The 24470-nt window shown below is 42.3% G+C and overlaps 2 protein-coding genes across 2 annotated transcripts; one reads left to right on the top strand and one right to left on the bottom strand.

Moving 5' to 3' along the window:
• Window positions 1–65: 65 nt before the first annotated feature.
• On the top strand, window positions 66–3078 carry ONS95_000154 (uncharacterized protein; the record flags this gene model as incomplete). Its single annotated transcript, XM_058493296.1, has 2 exons — window positions 66–1663; window positions 1718–3078. The coding sequence occupies exons 1-2, from the start codon at window positions 1078–1080 to the stop codon at window positions 3076–3078; spliced, it is 1947 nt and encodes a 648-aa protein (XP_058363496.1). The 5' UTR covers window positions 66–1077.
• A 225-nt stretch (window positions 3079–3303) lies between these two features.
• On the bottom strand, window positions 3304–5136 carry ONS95_000152 (uncharacterized protein). The gene is made up of 2 exons (XM_058493295.1): window positions 4025–5136; window positions 3304–3959 (listed from the first exon to the last, which is right to left on the bottom strand). Exons 1-2 carry the CDS (start codon window positions 4630–4632, stop codon window positions 3704–3706), a joined length of 864 nt encoding a protein of 287 aa, XP_058363495.1. The 5' UTR covers window positions 4633–5136; the 3' UTR covers window positions 3304–3703.
• Between the last annotated feature and the right edge of the window lie 19334 nt (window positions 5137–24470).

Here is a 24470-nt window from a genome sequence, read left to right as displayed (position 1 = left end):
TCGGTGGTTTATGCTTGGAAGGGTATACAAGACTTGAAATGACAGCTCATTATTTTCTCCGCTCAACTGGACAGGTCTGCTCCGACTCTTGCATGGTAAAGCCAAAGAAGGGTTCAACTCACGGGCTGTCTTGGGCACCTACTTGGCCATCTCACGGACTGATTTCCTGGACTAGATCACTACCGATATGATGCGATCTCTTCCTCTCCCTTTCCAAATTATTTTGAGACTGTAATTTTGCAGGCGATGTTCAACCTTTGTAACACACGTTCAGATATTCAGGGCACAGCATGTTGTCAGACACGAAATTTTGCTCTACGTAATTCTCTTTCCTTCGCTCTTCACGCAGACCAAGCGAGGGTTGCATGATCTCAGAGCTTGGTCCATCCTTGAAAGCAGCATCCAGAGTTCATTAAGTTTAAACCTTCCAAGTGGTATCAAGCGAGGTGAAAACGAGGGAGAGGCGAACACGACTGGGAATCATAACAGAATTGTGATATTGACTTCACTGGCATTGATTCCGGAAGATTCGCCAGTTGTTTATTTTGGTTACTTGTTAACAACGTCTGGAAATCTGATATGCTTTTCTCGAGCCTGACCCAGTGCCAAAACAGATCAGAAGCTCGTAAATCCTTCAATCAGGGGACGACACTACAACCAATCCATTCACCAATTAGCAAGATCAGCCTTGTTGCTCGAACGCAGTCAAATGCTAATTAAGCTACAGCTAGCTAAAACCCACTGATTCCACATCCCTTTGCATCACTTGGCGTATTCCCGTAAGCAGCCACCACCAAATCCCGCAAATCCCGTCACCTGCACAAGCTGATTACTACAACACAAACACAGACCTGACTAGCTCCCTCGTAACGAGCTTGAACTGCATCTCTTTCTCCGGGGAATAGCTGGGGTTTGAACATAGTTCTGAGACTAAATTGACAGCCTTGAAAATGCTGCAAGAATGTTCTCTCGCTTTGTCATGCATCTCCCTCCTCATTGACCCATGACGATACCCAAGCCCATCCAGCCCACCACTCCTCCATCAACTAATATAACACTACCCCTCCACTCTCCCAGATGGAAGTCCTAACCTCCTTCTACCTATCCACAATCCCCTTCCTGAACACATCCATCACGTTCCCCTCATCATTCCACCAAAACACCTTCGAAATGTCGTTCGGCTCACGAGGTCTCCCCTGGAACGAGGGCGAGAAGGAAATGCATCGCATCATGCACGTGTCCGGGCAAGGTAATCCAAACTCACCATTCTTATCTCCCGGCGCGGGATATATGATCCAAGGTGCTCCGTTACTAGCGCTCGGTACATTAGATGAGCAGGATCGGCCGTGGACGACTATCTGGGGAGGAGATCCCGGGTTTGGGAGACCGGTTGCGAAGAATGTGGTGGGGGTGAAGACGGTGGTGGATAGGAGGTTTGATCCTGTTGTTGAGGCGTTGTTGGGTGGTGCGGGAGAGGGGGAGATTGTGAGGGAGGAGGGGGAGGGGAGGATGGTGGGGGGTTTGACGATTGATTTGGAGAGTAGGATGAGGGTTAAGTTGCATGGGCATATGATTGCTGGTGCTATGGAGGTAAGTGGAGATGGGAGGGGAGAAAAGGAAGTTGGGAATATGCAGTTGGTTGTGAGTATTAATAAGAGTGTCGGTATGTAAAGTTCCAATATTCATTCAAAAGTTGATAATGCTAACATTTCCACAGGCAACTGTCCAAAATACCTAAATTCAAAACGGATTGTTCCCTTCACACCTCAACCAAAACTTATTTCAGACTCGCCTCAGCTTCCACCTGAAGCTCTGGCACTATTGGAGAAAGCAGATATGTTCTTCATGTCCTCCTCTGACGGCTCAGAAGATGTAGACACGAACCACCGAGGTGGTCCAGCTGGCTTCGTCAGAGTCATCTCAAATGATCAGTCAGGGGCCGTCCTCGTTTACCCAGAGTATTCTGGCAACAGAATGTACGAAACCCTGGGGAACCTCAAGATGAACCCTTTGGCCGGTATCACTGTCCCCGACTTCGACTCAGGAGACGTATTGTACCTGACGGGGAAAACCGAGATTCTGATAGGAAAAGAAGCTAGCTCCGTATTGCTGAGGTCCAACCTGGCAGTAAAACTCACCATTACCTCCGCTCGCTTCGTGGAGAAAGGACTCACATTTAAAGGCATACCAGAAGAATTATCTCCTTACAACCCACCCGTCAAATATGCAGCCAACGAGAAGATCGCACATATCAACGTCACATCCGAGCAACTTAACTACGCAACTCTCGTCAGCACCACTAAGCTCACACCAACGATATCTCGTTTCCGCTTTCGCATAGAAGATCCCTCAGCCATAGCCACCTGGAAGCCAGGACAGTATGCTACACTGGCATTTGAGGATTATCTTGACCAAGGGTACAGTCATATGCGAGATGAAGACCCACAATCACTGAACGATGATTTTATGCGAACTTTCACTGTGTCGAGCCCTCCCTCGACCTCAAGCGGGACGACAAACGCCAATGACGAGTTTGAACTCACTATCCGCAAAGTAGGACGCGTAACCAACTTCCTATTCGAACAACAACGCCGCGCAAACCTGAGAGGCGGCTTTCAAGTCCCCCTAAAGGGCTTTGGCGGGGAATTTCGCTTCGCAAAGAAAGAAGCTGGTGGGATTATTCCTGTCATTGCAGGAGGAATTGGCATCACACCTCTGCTAGGGCAAGTTGACAGTATGGATGTGAACCAGTTGAGATTACTGTGGGGGATTGGAGTTGGGGATATTGGGCTTGTGGCTGATACTTTGAAGAGGTATCCTCAGCTTGTTGAGGCGACGACGGTGTTTTTATCGGGTGAGGACGCGGATTTGGATTTGAAGGAGTTGAGGTTGTTGAAAGACGTGGTGGATACTGGGGTTAAGATTGAGAGGAGGAGATTGGGTGAGAGGGATGTGGCAAGAGTTAATGAGGAGGTGGGTGTTGATGAGTGGTATATGTGCGTAGGGCCCAGGCTGAAGAGTGAAGTTTTGAATTGGCTAGCAGGCAGGAGAGTAGTTTATGAAGACTTTGGATATTAAGTATAAAAACAAATCTAACAAGAAAATAAACACAGATATAAACAAAGTGACCTTTGCAACCCTGGCAAAAATTACGTTAAGCGAGTAGAAAAGGGGGGCCCATCGAGTGGATATCAAGCCTTCGCTAAGGCATAACCACAACTCCACAGAAAATCTCTTCACCGCTCCACACATTCTTAGCTATGATATTGGTCCAGATAAGAACACTCAATCATAAATCAAGTGATCAAGGCGAAGTGGCGGAGTGGTTAACGCGATTGACTAGAATTGCTACTCTGATTCTTTCAGATGTACTGTCCAAATCAATTTCTTTCGGGAGCGTAGGTTCAAATCCTGCCTTCGTCGGTCTCAAGACTGAGTGAGCATCAGCTCACTATATTTTGTTTTTGTCTTTTGGTGGGTGATATTTCTTCCATTTTTGCCGAGAGTGTCTCTGTCCCTGTCCGTCAAACATATTTATCGTTGAGATACTACTAGACAGACAGCTCCTTCCCATTCGTTCTCTACAAATGTCAGAAGAATATTTCAAGCTGTGTTTTTTGGTATTGGATAGTAATTGATAACATGGCAATTGGTAAGATGGCAAGTATCATGCTACGAAGCCCCTTGAAGCAAGATGTTTCTTCTACTCGCCCAACAAGAACTCGGACACAACCTTCAGATAGTTGTCTTTCTCCTCATGCAGCGGGCAATGAGTGCTGCTCTTAAGCTTGACCCATTTCACCTCTTTGATACCTTCAACGAATGGCTTGACAGCCTCATCACTTGCCCCTTCATCAGTTCCATTGATCACTAGAGTTGGAACTTCAATATCCTTGCAAGCTTCAGCCGCTGACCAGTTCTTCAGAACACCTCTAGACTTGAACTCGTCTGGTCCGGACCTATCTCGACCAGTCAGCATGCAATGCCTAAACACCCTCCCCAATATATGCAGAAGACAGCTCACATAGTCATCGCAACCGTACCATCCCTCCCAGCCCATGCCAAACTCTCTTCAAGCTCAGCTGGCATCAGTTTCACCGTGATCATATGCTTCGAAAAGAAGTACATCAACGCTTCCTCATACTCTTTTCCCTCCCAATCCTCAGCCCCCTCTCCCTTCCTCAGCTTCGCCTCCACAGCTTCCGGCAACAACTTCCTATACCCCGCATAGGCTTTCTCCCACTCATTGAGATCAGCCGGTGAATTACTTATAACCAATTTCCTCAATCCCTTTGGCTTTCTAATCCCAGCCCATTTCGACCCCATCATGCCACCCCAGCTTTGACCAAGGACATGATATTCCTTCAATCCCAGGCCTTGGATGAAATTGTCCAATTCGTCCCAGAATATCTCTTCTTTCCAAAACGTTTCATCTCCTTTCGTTTCTGGAGATGGGTGGATTTGCCGTTGCCGATTTGGTCGTAGAAGATTATGGGGATCTGATGCAGAGTCCAGAGTTCTTGCATGGGAAGGAGATAATCGTGGCTGAGTCCTGGACCACCATGGAGAACAATCAGATGGAGGCGAGATTTCGATTGGAGAGATCCGAATATTTTGTACCAGGTTGAACATTCCTTGTCGGTTCCTGGTGGGGAAAATGGGATTGTTCCTTCGGTAATTAGATCGGGTGAGATTTGAGAAGTCATGGTCGTAAAGTGAGGGTTAATATGCTTGGCAATAACAATTTGAATGCAGGCAACAATAATGGAGGATAAATTAGCAACGGAGCTGGCTTGATACCAGAAGATATGACGGGAGCTGAACCCTACGTAAGTAGTGTTCGGATGTATGCAGCCCATGGCTCAAATAGGAAGCTCGAAATCTTTACAGAGATACAGGGAAATCTATCTTAGACTCGAAACGAATTTGCCTAGCTTTTGTACTGTGTGTATATTGACGCATTCATTATTATTCATCGTGCTTTTGGCAATTGCTGAGGACGTGAGCTTGGAGAAAATACGGCGCAAATTGACGCCTGCCAGCATGAGCCCAGATTTGCCGAGCTGAATCTCTCACAAAGGATCGGATAACGGATCCAAACTAGTGGTTTCAAGCCTGTACTCTGTAATGAGCTCAACCATCTCTTCTTAAACTGTTCTTCTAGATCAGCTGCTTTTCTTCGATGCAATCGATTTCATCATTGGATGTCCTGTGTCACGTGTCGATTCGGCAAGTCAGAGTGTTAGAAATATAGGGATTGTAGGCGTAGACTCAGTACTGTAGGCCGTACTACTGAGTACGCTACCCCTTTATATAGGAGATTCTCTCTCTCTGTAGTAGCTTCTTATGCAACTGTAATTATAATATAGTAGTAATTCCAATCGATCGAAAAAAGACCTTAAAACTTCATTTTTATTAAGATCTCTACTTTATTAACTCTTAGTGTATCTACTACTACGCTACGATATTATCCTAATTAAAAGCACTAATTCCCTATATCGCTAGAGCCTTAAAAGGTAAAACTCTACTAGAGTTCGATAACTTCTTTAAATAGGAGCTTAAGACTGAATAAGAGCTAGCTAAGGCTAGTATTCTTTATTATATTCTTACTAAAGTTAGCGTGCTAAATAGTGTTAATTAGTAGAATACTTACGCTAAGGAAAAGAAGGAAGCTTTTAAAATAGTTATTAACTTAATCTCTAAGCTTCTCTTTCCTAAGTATAAAGATATTATTAAACTAAATAACACTAAGCCTCTCTAAGAAGCTATTCACGCTAATAAAGGTAAAATAGTTTAAGGGAGTCTTACTTTTACTAATATAAGAGACGATTTCTTTAAGATAAAGTTTATCCTAGGGGAGGAAATACTTTAGAACTACGTTATAAGGCTCTTACTCTTTAAAGTAAAGCTTAGTAGCGATAGTAAACCTCTTACTAATAAGGATATATATCTTAAGCTATTATAGTTATTACTAGTATCTAGAGCTTAGATTACTATAGCGCTTACCTTAGAATCATAAGACCTAGATCTTAGAGATACTATATAAAAGCTTAACGAATATTAAATTTAATAGAGGGAATAGCTTCGACTTATAGCTACTAGTAACGCTATGAACTACGCGAATAAAGGCTATAATAGAGGGAGAGGTAGTAGAGATAGTAAAAGCTAAAGAGGTAAAGGCTAGGTAAGAGAGGTAATATATATAAGAATAGGAGAGGATAAGAAAGACAGAATAATAATAGCAGAGGTAGTAGCTAATAAAGATATAGAAAGCGTGTGGAAAAGAGAGGAAATCGCCCTAAATTAGTGTAACGTTTCTAACTCGGTCGGTGTCGTGAGTACAGACTCGTCGGTTGGTATTAGCTATGAAGTAAGGTAATAAGACGCTCGATTCTTAATAGGAATTGAGACGTTATAAGCAGTGGTAAACTAGGTGTAAACTTACTATTTGATTTAAGCACGAAGCTCTACTATCTAGGAAACTACTTACTTGTTATATAGAACTTCCGACTTCCTATGTAAGCTGTGTAAGACGTCTTATAGGGCGCGTAAGCCCGTAAGCCCGTCTAGCAAGCTAGCATATCACGTGACCTATGTCTACTATGATTAATATAACTATTATTATGATAATAAGCGTAGAGTATAGTACTACTCGCTAATTCGTACTATTCTCTTGTTAGTGCTATTCTCTTAATAGTACTATTAACCCTTTAGTACTAAACACCGACTAGTGCTATCCACTTAGTAGTACTATCAGTATTATAGTGCTAACCCGTGACTTATACTAAGACTAAGCCTAGTTCGTGATACTATCCCCCTTCTAGCCTAGCGTGTCCTCACGCTTAAGTATACCTAAGGAAATATCGATAACTGCCTACGGCTGTCTTCTTCTTTTATCATGCTACCTGAACGCTTAACTAAAAGAGTTAATTATATTACGCTTAAGCGACAGATTGAATTAAGTGGAAAAATCATAGCACTCTATACTAGATATAAAAATACGAATTATAAAGACTGTATATCGCCCCGCGATCCTAAACTAACTCGGTGTAGTCGATATACCCGTCTAAATAAGACATACGATATACGTACTATAAACTATATACTGATAGCGTTAGATTAGGAGTCCCTTAACTCCTAGATCGAGAAGTTAGATACTAAGGAAGAGGAAGCGATAGCGAAAATCCTTCGTTTAAAGAAATAGAAACGTTTCCTCTACAAAAGGCAGCAGAAGATAATTACTACTAAGCTGAACTTAATAGAAGAGCTTGACGCTCTCGAAGCATTAGAAAAGGAAGCTAAGGAGAAGCGGAAAGCGGAGGAGGCATAGAAAAGTGCTAAGTTAGTAGGCGCGGAACGTCCTAGTTCCGGCGACATCGACTCCCCTTACGACCTGACGGTCGGCCTTCCCTTCAACCCTAAGGACCCGCTCTAAGCAGACCTAGGTTTCGTTAATAGAAACTAGTAAGCAGCTTTAAGTAGCGAAAGTTTAACTTAGGTTCCTAAGTGTTCTTAGATTATAGGTAATCCTTCTATTTCACTAGGTATTTAATAATACCGTACTTATACTAATAATCTAGCAGTTCCTCTACTTCATATTCTTTAAGCGGATTAATAAGTTCTGCGATTGTTTTTAGGGCTAGTAGTGCGCCCGGTAGTGCTTTTTCTAATAAGGATATATAGAATACTAGGAATACCTTCTTTATCGTGTTCGGTAGTTGGAGTTCGTAATTCAAAGGTCCTTTGATTTGCTTAATCTTGAATAGTCTTAATTTCTTATAGTCTAATTTGTCGCTTGGCTGCTATATATTAATGTTTTTCCGTAAAAGATAAACCCTATCCCCCTCCTATAGCGTTAGCTCCTAGCTACGCTGTAACGGTCCGGTATTTACTCGCTGTAAATACAGAAGGCTGCAGTTGATCTCTGATGATCGAGAGGTAGGTGTATCACGTAGACGGGAAGACAGTTACTAAGTATCAGAATACTATTTGAAGTTGAGCACGAAGCTCCTATCTAATGGCAGACGTGCCAGTCTTATATAGAACCTTCGTTCTCCTTGGATCCCACAGGTCCCTTGGGATCCTTCACGACATAGTCGTACTGGATCCCTTGGGATCCCCTGGGATCCGTCACGTGACCCGACCGCGGAAGGCCGCTGCCAGATCACCGTGACCTGCAATACTACTATAATGTAATGCTATGTGATACATGTTCCTTAGACCTTATTGGTTCCTGTGAGCTTTACTCCTAGGAGCCGTCCGACTCCCAGGAGTACGCCTGCTCTGAGGATATTTCCTCCTGGGACCCAGCGGGCTCCCAGGAGCGTCCGTAACACTATCCCCTCCCTAGCCTAGCGTGGTCCCCACGCTTAAGTATGCCAAAGGAAATATCGACGACTGCCCACGGCCGTCTTCTTCTTCCATCATGACCTCTGAGGCGACCCGCAAGAAACTTGAACGTATCGCCCTGGCCCTTCGAATCGATCGTTCCCAAGACGCAGAAGAAATGTCTCCTTGTGATTTTTGTCGGCTTCACAAGCGCCGCTGTGTGGTGGATTCCAAGGAATCCACTCGCTGTTCGGAGTGCGTTCGCAAGAAGCGCTCCTCTTGTAATTACACCTCGAAACTCCCGTCCTTGAGCGACTGGTCCTCGCTGGATCGCCAGCGCCAAAAACTTCGTGACGAGGAGGAAGAGGCGATGGCGAAAATCCTCCGCCTTCGCAAGCAACAGCGCTTCCTGGATGATCGCGAGAAAGAGATGATCCGTCGAGGCGTCGAGACGCTCGACGAACTCGACGCTGCTGAAGCTGCCGAACGCGCGGAGGCCGCTCGTCAGGAAGAAGCCGCTTCTTCCCTGGCGGAAGCCTCCCGCTTCCTCGAGGATCCTACCCTTGATCCCCAAGCCTTTTCCGGGTTGCCCGACTCCTTCTGGTTGGGGCTTTCTTTTCCTTCCCCCTCCGCCGCGGTCCCCCATGCTCCCGATGGTACCGCTGGAGGAGTCCCGAGCAGTGGAGGTTAGACTTGGGTTCCCAGGTGTTTTCCGATTGTGGGTACCCTTTCCACTTGATCAAATATTTTGCCTTGCCGTGGGAATACTGACAGTCGAGAATAGTCTCTACTTCGTACTCGGCGTTCGGGTTGATTGGTTGTATTTCGGTGACAGGAGCCGGTGGTGCTCCTGGTGGTGCTGGTTCGAGGAGGGATATATGGAATACCGGGTGGATGTTCATTGTCCTTGGAAGAGCTAGCTGGAAATTGACTGGTCCCTTGACTTTTGCAATCCTGAATGGTCCTAGCTTCTTGTGATCCAATTTGTGACTTGGTCGCTTGGTTGTGATATTCTTTCTGAGTAAGTAGACTTTATCCCCCTCCTTGAGCGTTGGTCCCATGCTACGCTTTCTGTTGTAGTAGATCGCAGATCTCTGCGCGATGAAGAGAATATCGGCTGACAATTCTTCATGGAGCTGTTTAAGCTCACCTGCCTGTAGTATGGCTTCTTGCGCGGTACCCTGACCGGCTATTGGTGGGTTGTATGCCGTGGGATTGTGCCCATAATTCGCGTAGAACGGCGATACTCCAATGGTCTCTTGATCCGCGCTGTTATATGCAAACTGGGCAAGTGGGAGTAGTTGCACCCAGTCGTCCTGCTTGTAGTTCACATAACACCGAAGATAAGTCTCCATTATCTGGTTGATTCGTTCTGTCTGTGCATCGGTCTGAGGATGGAATGCGGTTGACATTTTCTGCTTCATTCCTAAGAGCGCGATGAGAGTTTTCCAGAACTTCGAGGTGAAGAGCTTGTCTCTGTCTGAGATGATCTCATCTGGTATTCCGTGGCTTGCGAAGATTGTTCTGAGGAATACCTGCGCCATCATGGGCGCGTCCTGTGTTCCAAGTACTGGTACCATGTACGCGTACTTTGTGAACCTATCCGTTATTACACAGATCGAGTTGTATACGATTCCTGTGACTGGGTCTTTCGAGGGTGGTAGCTCGACCACGAAATCCAAAGCGATTGATTTCCATGGGCGAGGTGGTGTTGTTGGTGACTTCATGAGCCCATACGGAGCATGGTGTGATGCCTTGTTCCGGATGCATGTGTCGCACGACGCTACCACGTCTTTGACTACCTTCCTCATACCTGGGAAGTAGTATTCCCTGGATAGCCTAGACAGTGTCTTAGCTACCCCCTGGTGTCCATGAGCGGGCAGCCCATGCCAGTGCGTGACGAATTTAATCCTGTCCCCAGTGGGTATATAGATTCGTCCTTGGTACAGAAGCGTGCCGTCTGAGGTGAAGGAGAATCCTTCGCCCAGCTGCTTCTTCTGTTCGGCTATGACCGGGTCGTTGGCATAGCCCCTCCAGATTTTCTCGGCGACCTGGCCCGTTGAGGCCAGCTGTCGGTGATTGACTATTAGCGAATCACCATCCTTCCGCAGTACGGTGTGGGATTCGTGAGTTTTGTTTGCGAGATATTCTGGTTTCCTGCTCAGAGCGTCGGCTCTGGCGTTTTCCGTTCCCTTGACATAAGAAATTCGAAGTTTAACGGTAGAGAGTGTTTCATACCATCGAACCTGGCGTCGGTTCAATTCTTTGGTCGTTGTAAAGTAAATGAGATTCTTGTGGTCCGTTAGGATCTGTACTTCGTGGGCGGCGCCCTCGAGGTAGACCTTCCATTCGCGTACTGCGTCCACAATTGCCAGCAACTCTTTGTCGTATATGTCGTAGTTGAGTTCTGCTGGTGATAGTTTCCGCGAATGGTAAGCGACTGGTTGCTATCTTCCGTCCTCGCCCGGCTGGCTGAGCACGGCTCCAATAGCGTAGTCCGAAGAATCTGTCTCTATGCGTATTTCTTTGTCGGGGGTGAAGGAAGTGAGTACTGGTTCCGCGATGAAAGCCGCTTTGAGTGCCTCAAACGCTTTTCGTGCGCTGTCGGACCAGTGGAATTCCTTGTCCTTGTGGGTCAACTCCGTGAGTGGCCCGGCGATTTTCGAGTAGTCCTTGATGAATCGCCTGTAGAAGTTGGCAAACCCGAGGAATGATTGTACTTCCTTGACATTCGTGGGCCCCGTCCACTCGATGATTGCTTTGATCTTTTTGGGATCCATAGCCAATCCTGCGGTGGTGACCACATAGCCTAGAAAGACAACCTCGTCCACGTGGAAGTTGCACTTCTCTGGTTTGAGTAACAGGCAGGCGTCCTCCAGCCTCTGGAGAATGGCTGTGACGTCCTTCACATGTTGCTCCTCTGATTTGGAGTAGACCAGTATGTCGTCCAAATAGCATATGCACGTTACGTCTAAGTAAGGCCGCAAAACATTGTTGATCAGACGCTGAAATGTGGCTGGTGCGTTAGTCAAGCCGAAGGGCATGACCGTGTACTCGTAGTGACCGAAACGAGTGCGAAATGCTGTTTTCTCTTCTTCACCCTCAGCCATCCTAACGAGGTTGTATGCTCCTCTTAGGTCAAGCTGAGTGAAGATCTTGGCTCCAACGAGTCTGTCCCGCAGCTCCTTGGCCAATGGTAGTGCATAACGATCCTTCTTTGTGGCATCGTTCAATCGACGGTAGTCGATGCACATTCGTCGTCCACCGTCTTTCTTCTCTGCGAATAAGACGTTACTCCCCCATGGAGATTTGGACTCTCGGATGAATCCCTTCGCTAGGTTTTCATCGATGTATTGCTTGATCGTCATCAAGTCTGTCGCCGAATATTCCCTAAGTGGTTGGAATATCGGTTTGGTACCTGGTTCTAACTCGATCCGATGATCGTAGTCCTGGTGTTTCGGCAAGGCCTCGATGCCTCGTTCTTCTTTGAACAGTGCCGCAAACTTCTTGTATGCTGATGGTATATCCTTCATCAGTGGACCCTTGTCTTGGTGTCCGAGCTCTTCCTTGGAGGTGGCGCTAACCTCTCGAATGCTCACTGCTTCTGTTCCCGGTGGATAACAGCAGTCTTGGCAACGACTAAACTCAAGTTTTCCTGTCTGCCAATCGACAACAGGATTATGCTTTTCCATCCATGGCAACCCCAGGATGATGTCGTGCCTTCCAATCCTGACGACGTCGAATTGGATTATTTCGGAGTGTCCGGCGATGCCCATATGGACTGGAGCGGTCTGGACCTCGATCAGTCCATCGGAGGCGACCTTGCCATCCGCCAGTACCAGGTGGTATCCCTTATCCTTTACTTCGGTTGACAGGTAGTGCTCGAGCACAACAGTAGGAGACATGAAGTTCCCTTGTGCCCCAGAGTCTACCATCGCCTGAAGCTTGACTCCCTTGATTTTAACCTCCAACGTGAGATGTTTATCCCCAATGGCGGCAAGTTGCCGCACACAGAAATATTCCCAATGTACGCTATGGTCGAGGACACTTTCCCATACCCTTCGATTGCCATAGCTTAGGCTGACCTTGTATACGAGCCCTATTCCGAGTTCGGTGTATGTTACTGGGTTGTACATCTCGTAATAGTACCGGCCGTCATCATTGACGTGGACCCATGTCCTATTATGTCGGTTCTCAGCCATGATTTCCCATTCCTCGCCCACCCCTGGTGGCGCGCTGGTGTTAAGAATGACGGTATTCTGGAGTGGCAAGTGCTGCATAAAGGTCGTCGGTCCTTCCCAGCTGCCGGCCATTCTCCATCCGATACGCTTATAGTCCCGGTAGACTACTTCGTACCTTGCCCCCCACGGTGGACCCCCCAAGCCGACAAGGCCTGGTTCCTGATAAGTAACCCCGGTGGCTACATTGGTCCAGTGGCGAGTGTTACAGCTAACCTGATACAGGCTCTCTTCTCTTTGGGTAACTTCCCAAGTTTCACCCACTCCTGGTCCTGAGAGTTCAGGTTGAGGTGGCCCTGGTTCTGGAGTCCACTCTGGCTCCTGGGCTTCTTCCTCGCTGTCACTTGGCATTAACTCTGTGTCATCGTCTGGCCCAGAGCTGTCGTTGTCTCGATACACATAGTCCTCAGGGGGCGTGCTGACGACGGTTTGCTCGAGCTGATCCACGACGCTCGCGGAATCTCGCTCGCTGTCGTCAGAATCGCCCAACTGGGTGTGGATGTGATTCTCCTCGAGCTCGTCTGTAGTCATGTGTCGATACGTCGCGGCGAGTTGTCGTGTTGGTTCATTGTAAGAGCCACGTCCCATTGCGTTGGCATGTTTCTTGTCTGTCCACGACTTCTTTTGTCGATGAGAGCTGGCCATGTGACCAGGGAGGCCACACTCGAAGCACAGCTTCTTTTCTCGTCGCTCGCTCATGACTTTCTTAGATAGCCCGCCGTTGCGCGGCTTTCCTTGATGACTTGGCTTCCGGAACGTCGCATCGAGTTCCATTTCCCGAGGGTAGAATGGTTTCTTGTTATTGCCCCCTCTTCCTTGGTGCATGTGCGTTCCGGAGCGGTATTGGCCTTTCTTCTCGAGTGCCCTCTCGTAGTTTCGGTTGTCAATCTTGACAGCCATTTCGATGAGTTCTTGCAAGTCGGTAGGCGCGTCCGATCTTGCTATCTCATCTTTCACTCCGTCTTTCAACCCTTTGTAGTACTGTGCCCGAAGGGCGTCGTCATTCCAGCTGGTCTGATTCGCGAATTGCTGGAAGGCGGCAGTATACGTGGTCGCTGACCCGACCTGCTTTAGGTTCTGGATGTTCCGTTCGGCGGTACGGTTCTGATCAATGTCGCCGAAGACGCGGTTGATCCTATGCTCGAAACCTTCGAAGGTCATAAAGATCTTCTGGGATTCCTTGGTCATTGCCGTGGAGACTCTCCCATCCTTGGTTCGGTTCTGAATGTAGTCCGAGAGGAAGGTCTCGATCCAGTTGAAGGCAGATCCCCGGAGAAAGGACGAAGCCCAAAGGACTTTGTCAGTCTCCGTGGCGAACTGGTGACCGTTGAAGCCCGTATAGAGCTTAACCTGCGTGAGGTATGCTCTGAGCTTGGATCGGTCTCCGTTGTAGAGATCCGGGGCGGCGATCTTGGGTATGTTCTTTGGGTCGAAGGCCTTGGCGGGAGCCGAGTGGTCGTTCGACGATCCTTTGACGGAGGACATGTTGTCTTCGTGAGTCGGTACCTCTGACGAGAAGGTGCTCAAAGTGTAACGGTCCGGTATTTACTCGCTGTAAATACAGAAGGCTGCAGTTGATCTCTGATGATCGAGAGGTAGGTGTATCACGTAGACGGGAAGACAGTTACTAAGTATCAGAATACTATTTGAAGTTGAGCACGAAGCTCCTATCTAATGGCAGACGTGCCAGTCTTATATAGAACCTTCGTTCTCCTTGGATCCCACAGGTCCCTTGGGATCCTTCACGACATAGTCGTACTGGATCCCTTGGGATCCCCTGGGATCCGTCACGTGACCCGACCGCGGAAGGCCGCTGCCAGATCACCGTGACCTGCAATACTACTATAATGTAATGCTATGTGATACATGTTCCTTAGACCTTATTGGTTCCTGTGAGCTTTACTCCTAGGAGCCGTCCGACTCCCAGGAGTACGCCTGCTCTGAGGATATTTCCTCCTGGGACCCAGCGGGCTCCCAGGAGCGTCCGTAACATACGCGTTTTATTATAGTAGTATGTGTTTCTTTCTGCTACGAACTAGAGTTCCTGGGATAATTCCTTGTGTAGGTCCTGAATCTTCTAGACCTAGATACGAGCTGTATTATTATCCTTAACTGTTAGGTTAGGTTCTCTGTATACGACAGGTTCGTAACTGTAGTTAGCGAAGAATAGTATTACGTTAGTTATTTCTATGGTCAAGCTGTTGTAAGCGAACTCTGCAAGTAGTAGTAGTCCTACCTAGTTATCTTGTTAGTAGTTAATATAGTATCGCAAGTATACTTTAACGACTTAGTTCATCTGTTTATTTCCTCTATTTATCTAAGGGTGAAATACTATTAAGAGTTTTCATTTAGTTCCGAGGAAACTTATTAATACCTTCTAGAATTTAGACGTAAATAGCTTGTCCTAGTCGGATACTATTTCTTCCGGTACTCCACGCTTAGAGACTACTTCTTTAAGGTATACCTGCGCTAAGTCCTCGGCCGTGAGCGTTGATTTAACTAGTACTAGGTTCATATATTTAGTAAGTCTCTCTATAATAACTAGTATTATATTATAGCTAACTCCTGTGGCCGGGTCTTTAGATATAGGTAATAGTCTAATAAAATCCTATGATATCGATTTCTAAGGTTATAGTGGTATAGGTACTATAATTATCTACTTATAAGGTGCGTGCCTGGTTAGCTTATTCCTGATACAGGTATCATAATTTCTAACTACTTCCTTGACTACTACGCGAAGTCCCTCGCCCTAGTAGTATCGCGAAATCCTTAGGTACGTTCTTCGTACCCCTTAATATCCGTGTGCAGGTAGTCTATATTATTCCTAAACATATTCCTTAGTTAAGCTAGGCAGGAGCTATAGCTTCCTATTTACTCGCACGTATCCTTTCTTAACTACAGTATAGTTATTAGTCTTCAAGAGAGACCTTTTAAGCTCCTGAGCTTTCTTTAGTATTTCTGCCTAAGGTCCCTTAAGTTCTAAAGCCGCTACTTCTTAGATATAGGGGACTAAGTCCCTATTATCTAATTCCTTAAGTAAGGCGGTTTTATTATAGATCTTATCTCTTTCGTACCTTAGCAGCTTACTCAGGGCGTCGGCTCTAGCGTTATCTTTTCCTTACATGTACTTGATTATAAGATTAAAAGAGGTAAGTTCCTTAGCTTACCTAGCTAACTGTCGATTGTCTAAGACCTTAGTAGTTATAAAGGTTCGAAGATTCATATAGTCGGTATAGACGATAATTAGATACTTAGCTCCTTACAGATAGATCTTCTAATATTTACATGCTTTAATAATAGCTATAAGCTCTTTCTCGTATATATTATAATTTTATTTAGCTAGGGATATTTTTTCGGAATAGTAGGCGACTAAGTGTAATCGGCCTTCCTTATCTCACTGTAAGTAGGCTATACTAATACAGGTATCTAAAGCGTCAGTTTCGATTATACTTTCCCTTTCCTTATCGAAACTATAAAGGATTAGTTCCTTAGTAAATTCCTTCTTAATTCGTTAGAAGGCTTCCTCGTACTAGCTAGTCCAGGTGAAAGAGACACTTTTCCTAGTTAGGTTAGTAAGTGGTTTAGCGATTTTAGAGTAGTTTCGGATAAACTATCGATAAAAATTGGTAAATCCTAGTTAGGATTATATATCCTTGACGTTCTTAGGTAACTCCTACTCTTTTACTGCTCTAACCTTTTCTAGGTTAATACTTATCTATCCTAGGTTTATAATATATCCTAGGAAAGTGACCTGCTTAACTGAGAATTCACACTTTAATAGTTTCAGTCTAGAATCTACCTTGTGTAGGGCTTCTATAACTTGTAGGACATGTCCTTAGTGTTCCTTGATAGTTCTCGAGTAGACTAGGATATCGTCTAGGTAGTATATTACGAATTTTCTAATAAAGTCCTTTAGAATCTCGTTATTCTGCCTTTAGTATATAGCCGGTGTATTTGTAAGTCCGAATAGTATCACTGTGTGTTCTTATAAGCCTAAGGGTAGGATAAAAGCTGTCTTCTATTCGTGCCCTCTTTTAATTCGGATTAAATTAAACGTGTTACATTAGTCTAATTTAGTATATACCGTTACTCTAGCTAGCTTATCCCGCAGGTATTAAGTATTAGGCAAAGGATACATATCCCTTATTGTCCTATTATTAATTATACAATAGTCACTATAAGGTCTTCCTTTAGGATCCCCTACTTTCTTAGCGACTAATATATTAACCGTGTATAGTGATTTAGACTTCCGAATCTATCCTTTCTTCACTCCTTATTCCCGCTATTCCTTAAGCGTTCTCGTGGTAACGTAATTATAGTAGCGAAGCTTCTTTATAATAGGTATGAACCCTTCTTTAAAGTTAATCTCGTAGTCCTAGGGTTAATATTCAGGCAATACCCTTATATCCTATAGATCCTCGAATATCTTTACGTACTTCCTATAGGGTATAGGCAGCTATTCCTGTACGTTATCCTTCTATCTGGGATAACTTTCAGATTCCTTCTAGCTAGGAATCGGACTCTTCCGTATAGAGTTAATCGGCGTCATCCTTAAGGAGGCAGCGCTAATCTCCCTTTTACCGGATAGTTAACTGCAGCGATAGTTATATCTATTAAAAGTAAGTGTTCTTACTTTCTAGTTGATACTAGGGTTATAGCTGTTTATCTATATAGTTCCGAGGATAATATTATATTATCTAACTAGGATAACGTCGAACGATAAGTACTCCGTGTGACTATCAAGTATCTTTATTTCAATACTCGCTATTTTATCTCGTACTCACCTATTAACCCCTATGTTTTTCCTATCTAATAAGGTAAGTCTGTAAAGGCGTGGGTTACGTATAATAAGTATGTTCAGTTATTCTACTAGTCGTAGGTGAATAAACCTTCCTATAGCTCCTAAGTCGATTAAGGCTTTAACTATATTCTTATTCAGCTCTACTTGGACTACTAGTTAGTCTATCTCTCCAGTAGCGGCGAGTTCGGGGTAATCGAGGTAATCGGGGTACTCCTGCGGTTTTACAGGTAAATCCCTTTGTTCCTCGATGATTTCTCCCGTTATCTTATCTATTTACTTCCTTAAGCCTTGGTTATAACTGATAAAGGTGTACGGGATATCCTCCTTAAGGTTGACCTAGCTCTATATAGGTTCCTCTCTTGTCCTCTGAAATCGGAGGGGTTCCTATACTTACTATCTTCGCTTCTAATACCGTTTTCCGCTAGTTATTACAATCACGACTCACGTATCTTTAACTTCCAGATAGTTATCTAGCTAGCTATATTCCCGAGGCTCGGGTTCTTCCATAAGGCTAGCTATATATCTTTTAGATCGTTAATCTATATACTTGGTGTTCTCTTGGAATATAATGATCTCGGCGTCTTAGTAGATAATAACATAACTAAGGCCTCGCTCTAGGGTATCGTGAGTCCTTCGCTTTTCCGCTAAGTTTAGCTTATCTCCCATATATATCTAGACTTATCGTTCTCCGTTGTAAGAGCGGAGGGCCTAATTTTCGTTAATAATAGGCAGCCGGTCTACCTAGTGATTATTAGTTACCTGGCTTTCTTATTAGGTATCCAGGGATTCTATATCACTGATTTACTGGTTTTCGAGGGATTCGGTCAGGACTTCCTCCTAACTATTATCCTCGCTAACTTATTCGAGTACTACCGCTTCGCAGCACTTAGTCTTTTATTTAGCTAAAGCGAATTGTTATTTATCTTTAGGAGGGGCTTTCCCTCCGTTCTTATTCTAAGAGTAGTCCCTAGCGAGGTAGCCGGCCTTACTACAAGTGTAGCATAAGTCCTTCTCTTATCGTTTCTACTTCTTAGCCTAGCTCTTACCTCCTCTCTCGGCCTTATCTATTTCTATCGGGTTATAATAACTCTGTTTATTATTAAGGTAGGGTTAGAAGTTTCCTCCTCTCTTCCTATATTGTTCCGGGAACTAAGGCTTCCTATATTAAGTAAGGGTAAAATACTCTCTTTTTTCCTTCTATTATTCCTAGATCTATTCGTCGATAGTTATAGCTGTTTTAATTATTTCCTCTAAGCTATCAGGTTTATCGGCCCTAGAGAGTTCATCTTTAATATGATCCTTTAGGCCCTTATAGTACTAGGCTTTTAAACTACTATCTATCTAGTCTAGTCGCATAGAGTGACAGTAGAACTCGGTAGTATATTTATGAACAGATCCTCGTTAGCGGATACTAAGCAAGTGTTTCTCAGACTATTCTTTCTTATTAGGGTCTCCGAAGACTCCCTTAATAGCCGTAGTAAATCCTACAACAGTACGGAAGATAACGCGACTCTTCTCGGTTATAGTAGTAGAGTAAGCTCCGGTTATATATCAGTTAAGAAGGTAGTCGCTAAGAGCTAGTTCGATCTAGTGTACTATAGTATCGCGGAGGAACGAGGCGATCCACAAGACCTTAAGGGATTCGGCCTTAAACTTATCTCTGTTAAAGGCTAGGTATATCTAGTACTAGAGTACGAACTATCCTAGCTTAGATCATTAACTATAGAAGGTATCCGGTAGGTTGACTCGGGGTAGAGTAACCTTATCTTCCTTCTTACTAGTCTAGGAGCTTTCTCCTACGACAGATCCTTCTTTAGGGGCTATTATATCTTACTAACGATACTTCAAGTGAGGTGCTTAAAGTATAACGTTTCTAACTCAGTCGGTATCGTGAGTATAGACTCGTCAGTTAGTATCAGCTATAAAGTAAGGTAATAAGACACTCGATTCTTAATAGGAATTAAGACGTTATAAGCAGTAGTAAACTAGGTATAAACTTACTATTTGATTTAAGCACGAAGCTCTACTATCTAGGAAACTACCTACTTATTATATAGAACTTCCGACTTCCTATATAAGCTGTGCAAGACGTCTTGCAAGGCGCGTAAGCCTATAAGCCCGTCTAGCAAGCTAGCATATCACGTGACCTATATCCACCGTGATTAACATAACTATTATTATAATAATAAGCGTGGAGTATAGTACTACTCGCTAATTCGTACTATTCTCTTGTTAGTGCTATTCTCTTAATAGTACTATCAACCCTTTAGTACTAAACACCGACTGGTACTATCCACTTAGTAGTACCATCAGTATTATAGTGCTAACCCGTGACTTGTACCAAGACTGAGCCTGGTTCATGACAATTAGGCTGAAATTAGTATACCCGGTATAAAAGCTATAGCTACTAGTATATAGACTACACGGAAGCTAAGAATACCTACGCGAGAGATAGCGCTAATAAAGTAGAGGAAATTAAAGATAATAATACTTATCCCGTGTTCCCTTCAGAAGAGATTTACTACGCTAAAGACGTAGAATATACTTTATTAATAATCTCTATTATAGAATCTATTTAGAAAATCGACTTTAGCGCTACTTACTACTTTAGTAGAGTTCTAGCTAAGTTTAAGTAACTTAAGCGCTAGCGTAACACTAAATACGTTAAAATAGCGACTAATTCGTACTTAATAACTAAAGGTTATAGAGATATTACTATTAATAGGTTAACTCTTAAAGATATATAATACGTACCTGACTTCGGAGCTATAAAGCTAGTATTAATATATTAACTCTCAGACGAAGGAATTAATACGGAACTAACTAAGATATTAGTAAATAGATACCGGAATAGTGAACTAGCTTTTATAAGTATAAGAAACAGAGGTTTATATATTCTAGATACGAATCCTTAATATTAAGTTACGTATAACGTAATTCCGTTAGACTTAAAGCTACTAAAGGAACGAATAAAGAGTTAGCCTAGTATAGAGGAAATAAAAGCAGATCTACTCTATAGGTATTTAAGCTATATAAATTACGCCTATTTAAAGAAACTAGTTACTTATAGTAGTTACGAAATAAGACCGATTTCTGTTCCGGAGCTAAAGGGAGAGAGGTGTTATAAGGCTTACTTTATAAGCTATATAAAAGAGCACTTTAATAAGAAGTCAGATAGTAGAACTAATATACTTATTTGTCGACTACACGCTAATATCTCTAGTATCTTATTACGCTTAATTCGCAGCTATAAATACTTCCTTTTAGTAGTAGATAATACTATAAGGACGTGTTAGGTAGATCTCTTAGTTAATAAGTCTATATTAACTATTTAACTAGTTATTCGGAAATTAAAGCTATAGCTTGAAACTTAAAGGTAAAGTAAATTCCGTATAATTATCTACTAGAGGACTAATAATAGTAAGGGAGAGTTCGGTCCTGAGTTTATTAATTAGCTATAAGAGAGTGAAATTGTTCTTAAACCCTCTTCTTTATATAAATACTCTTTAAATAGAGTCGTAAAGCGATAGATATATGAACTAGCTAAGATTATACGCTTAATCCTTTATAACATGAAGATACCTGAGAATATATAGTACTACGCTATTAAGTAAGTAGTAAAGCTAAAGAACAGACGCTTAACTACTACTTTACTATATAAAACAGCTACTAGACTCACTCTAATCGAAGCGTACAGAGGATAGCTTATAAACCTCTCTAAAATAAGAGTATTTAGCTCTATAGCGTACCCTTTATATCTACTAAGGCTATATCAGGGTAAAATAAAGTAAAGGATGATTCCGGGGTGTTTCATATTAGTAGGTATAGCTAACACCTTAACCTATAGGCTCCTAAACATAGAAACCTTTAAGGAACTAGAAACAGCTAACTATAGCTTTAATAAGTATATAATATACTTTATATATACTAGTAGTAAGGAAACTATACTAAAAGGTAGTAATAAGGCAGTAGAAAGACCTCTACTACTAGCTACTAGTCTAGTACTTACTAAGAGGCTAGCTAGGGGTACTAAAGGCTTAGAAAGACCTCTAAGAGAGAGGCTAGCTATAGAAGCTAAAAGACCTCTAGAAGAGAGGCTAGCTATAAAAGCTGAAAATCCTTTAAAGGGAAGGTTAGCTATAGAAAATATAGTAGGAGATACTAAAGGAGCGTCTAATTAACGCCTCCCTGAATAGACTTAACTAGTAAACACGTCTAATAATACTTCACTATTAAGATATAGTAAGAAATAGTATAGAAAATAATATTTCGAGTAAGCTACTTAGGTAATAACTATAAAGCTATACTCTTAGTAAATCCTTAATAAGGCACTAACTTATTAAATAGTACTAATTGCGCTAGAGGGTGAACTTATACGACCTCTTAAGGTTATAACTATCGCAGAGGCTCTAAGGGAGAATCCAGTGGAATAGAAGGCTACTATTCTCAAGGAATTACAGGCTATATAAAGCGCTAGAACCTATAGAGTATACTTTAGTAAGCCTTCCTCTGGCTTGAAACTAATATCTTTAAAACTAGTTCTATATAATAAAATTAACTCTGATAGCTCTATAGTATAGCGAAAGGCTAGACTTGTAATAAGAGGCTTTAAGTAAAAACACAGCCTTAACTACTTTGATACTTTTGCAAGTGTCGTACGCTATTCTACCTTATAAGTACTACTCGCTGTTATAACTAAAAGAGACCTAGAGATTAAGTATATTAATATTAATACTACCTTCCTAAATATATACCTGAAAGAAGATATATATATAATAATTCTGAACGATAAGATACTAGAGATATAGAATAAGCTTTACTTAGAGCTAAATAGAAAGAAAGATATATATCTAAAGCTCCTACGCTCTCTCTATAGCCTGAAATAAGCACCTAGGGAATAGTAGCTCCTTATTAAAGATAAGATAGAAAAGCTAGGTCTAGAAGCGTTAGAGGCTAACCCTAATCTCTTTATCTTTAAGAATAGAGTATACGTATTAGTCTTTATTAATAATATACTAATTATAAGTAACCCTGCTAACTATAAATATCTTAAGAAATAGCTCTTAAAGACCTAGAAAAGTAAAGACCTCGGAGCTATTAATACGTTTATAAGCTTATAAGTTAAGAGGGATAGGAAGAATAAGACTCTACGGATTTATTAAATAGCTTATATATAAAAGCTACTAGAAAGGTTTAGAATAGCTACAGCTAGAGGTAATACCTTACCTATAGCTACTAGAATAGTACTAAGGGAGTTAGCTAAAGATAAAGGTGTTATACTAGCCTCCCCTGAAGAGATCTTACTATTTTAGTAGATTATTAGCTTTCTAATATACCTCTCGAACCTTATATAACCTGATATTACTTATATAATAGGCTAGCTACCGTAGTATATATTAAATCCCCTTAAATCTTACCTCTAAGATATGAAACCTCTTCTCTGATATCTATAATATATAGAAGGTGACGGAATAACGTTTAGAATCGGAATAGAATATAGGGGAAAGCTAGATAATAATATATTTGATATTTAGACTAACGCTATATAGGGGACGGAATATAATAGGAAATTGTTCTAAGGATAGATAGTAAGGTTCTACAGGGGTCTAATCTCTTAGGCTACTAATAGGTAAAGGTCTATAGCTCTCTCTAGCTTAGACTTTGAGATAATAGCTACTAGTAATAGCTCTAGAGAAGCAGCTTAATTACTTAAGCTATAGAAAGACCTTAATATAAAGCTATCCCGAATTCCTACGCTATATATTAATAATACTAGAGCTAAATCTCTTTTAAAAGAACGGAAATTCTATCTAAAGGCAAAGTATATTAATATCCGCTAGTTCTATATTTGAGATAATATAGTTTTATATAATAAGTTAGTAGTAAAACACGTTCTAAGTAATAATAATATAGTAGACACTCTTATAAAGGCTTTACCTTCAGAATTGTTTAAACGATATAAGACGTATATAGGGTTACCTAGTAATAACTGATTCTCTAATAATAACTCTAAGATTAATAATAGTTAGCTAATTAATAGTAGACCTATATAAATTAAAGCTATTTCTAGTAGTGGAACCTATAAAAAATAGAATATTCTTCACAGAAAATCAGTCCTTTAATAAATATCTTCCTTAATAATAATATATAACTACGAATTAAGTAAAACACGATATATAACTATTATACCTAATAGTTAAGATAAATCTTATTTCGCAGTTAAAGGAAGAAGGAAAGGAAATAGAACTAGAAAAAGATAACTTTTATATACCCTAGAAGCTAGAGAGAAAGCTAGTAAGGAATATCTTAGTAGCTATAAAAGGAAGGTGTGAGGTAGCTATAAAGAAGGGTAAATAAGAGTAGTAGGAGTAAGAGATTATTAATAAGGAAGCGATTTAGGTACACTCTTATACTGTTTTATATACCTTAATACTATAAAGTTGCTAAACTCTTAGGAAAACAAGAGACGTAGGTACTATATACATGCTAGTATATTATAGGAGTTAATAAGGTATAATCGAGGCTCCTTATATAATACAAGTTATCGGTAATACTTCAGCGATACTCTAGTATTACTTCAGGAATATTCAGCGCTATACTGCTTTAGAAAGCTCTATTTACTACAGATATAAAGAATAGGGGGGCTGTTAGAAATATAGGGATTGTAGGCGTAGACTTAGTACTGTAGGCCGTACTACTGAGTACGCTACCCCTTTATATAGGAGATTCTCTCTCTCTGTAGTAGCTTCTTATGCAACTGTAATTATGACACAGAGTGATGCGCTAAGTTGAGGGTTCCGTTCCTTCTCGCTACATCGTCTCTACCATCATTGGTAACATTAAAACATGTATTAATTTCTATCATCAATACCATTTGACATCGATCCTATCTTCCGTCTCGTGTTTTCGAGGGGCGCTGCTTTGTTGGGATACTTTATGCCACACGTACCATGCTTCCAGTTTATGATCCTCCAAGTATAACTTGACAGCGAGCACTGCTTCATACAAAATGAGGACGATCCAGCTTTGCTGTCATCTTCTCTATCCAGACACCATGCATATTTTGTCTCTCAAGTGTTTTGAGGCGAAGTCATCATGTCCCA

Source organism: Cadophora gregata (genome assembly GCF_030347475.1).
Source record: "Cadophora gregata isolate MNR1 chromosome Unknown scaffold_1, whole genome shotgun sequence".
In the NCBI taxonomy this organism is placed as follows: Eukaryota; Fungi; Ascomycota; class Leotiomycetes; order Helotiales; family Ploettnerulaceae; genus Cadophora; species Cadophora gregata.
Note: the sequence above shows the minus strand (reverse complement) of the source record. Positions and strands in the feature narration are given on the sequence as shown.

What these genes read in the sequence shown, in the direction of transcription:
- ONS95_000152 (XM_058493295.1), bottom strand. Translation starts at nt 4,632, where the DNA reads ATGTTCAACCTGGTACAAAATATTCGGATCTCTCCAATCGAAATCTCG. An exon ending in GGTACGGTTGCGATGACTAT is followed by an intron (nt 3,960 to 4,024) that starts GTGAGCTGTCTT and finishes TGGTCGAGATAG; the next exon opens with GTCCGGACCAGACGAGTTCA.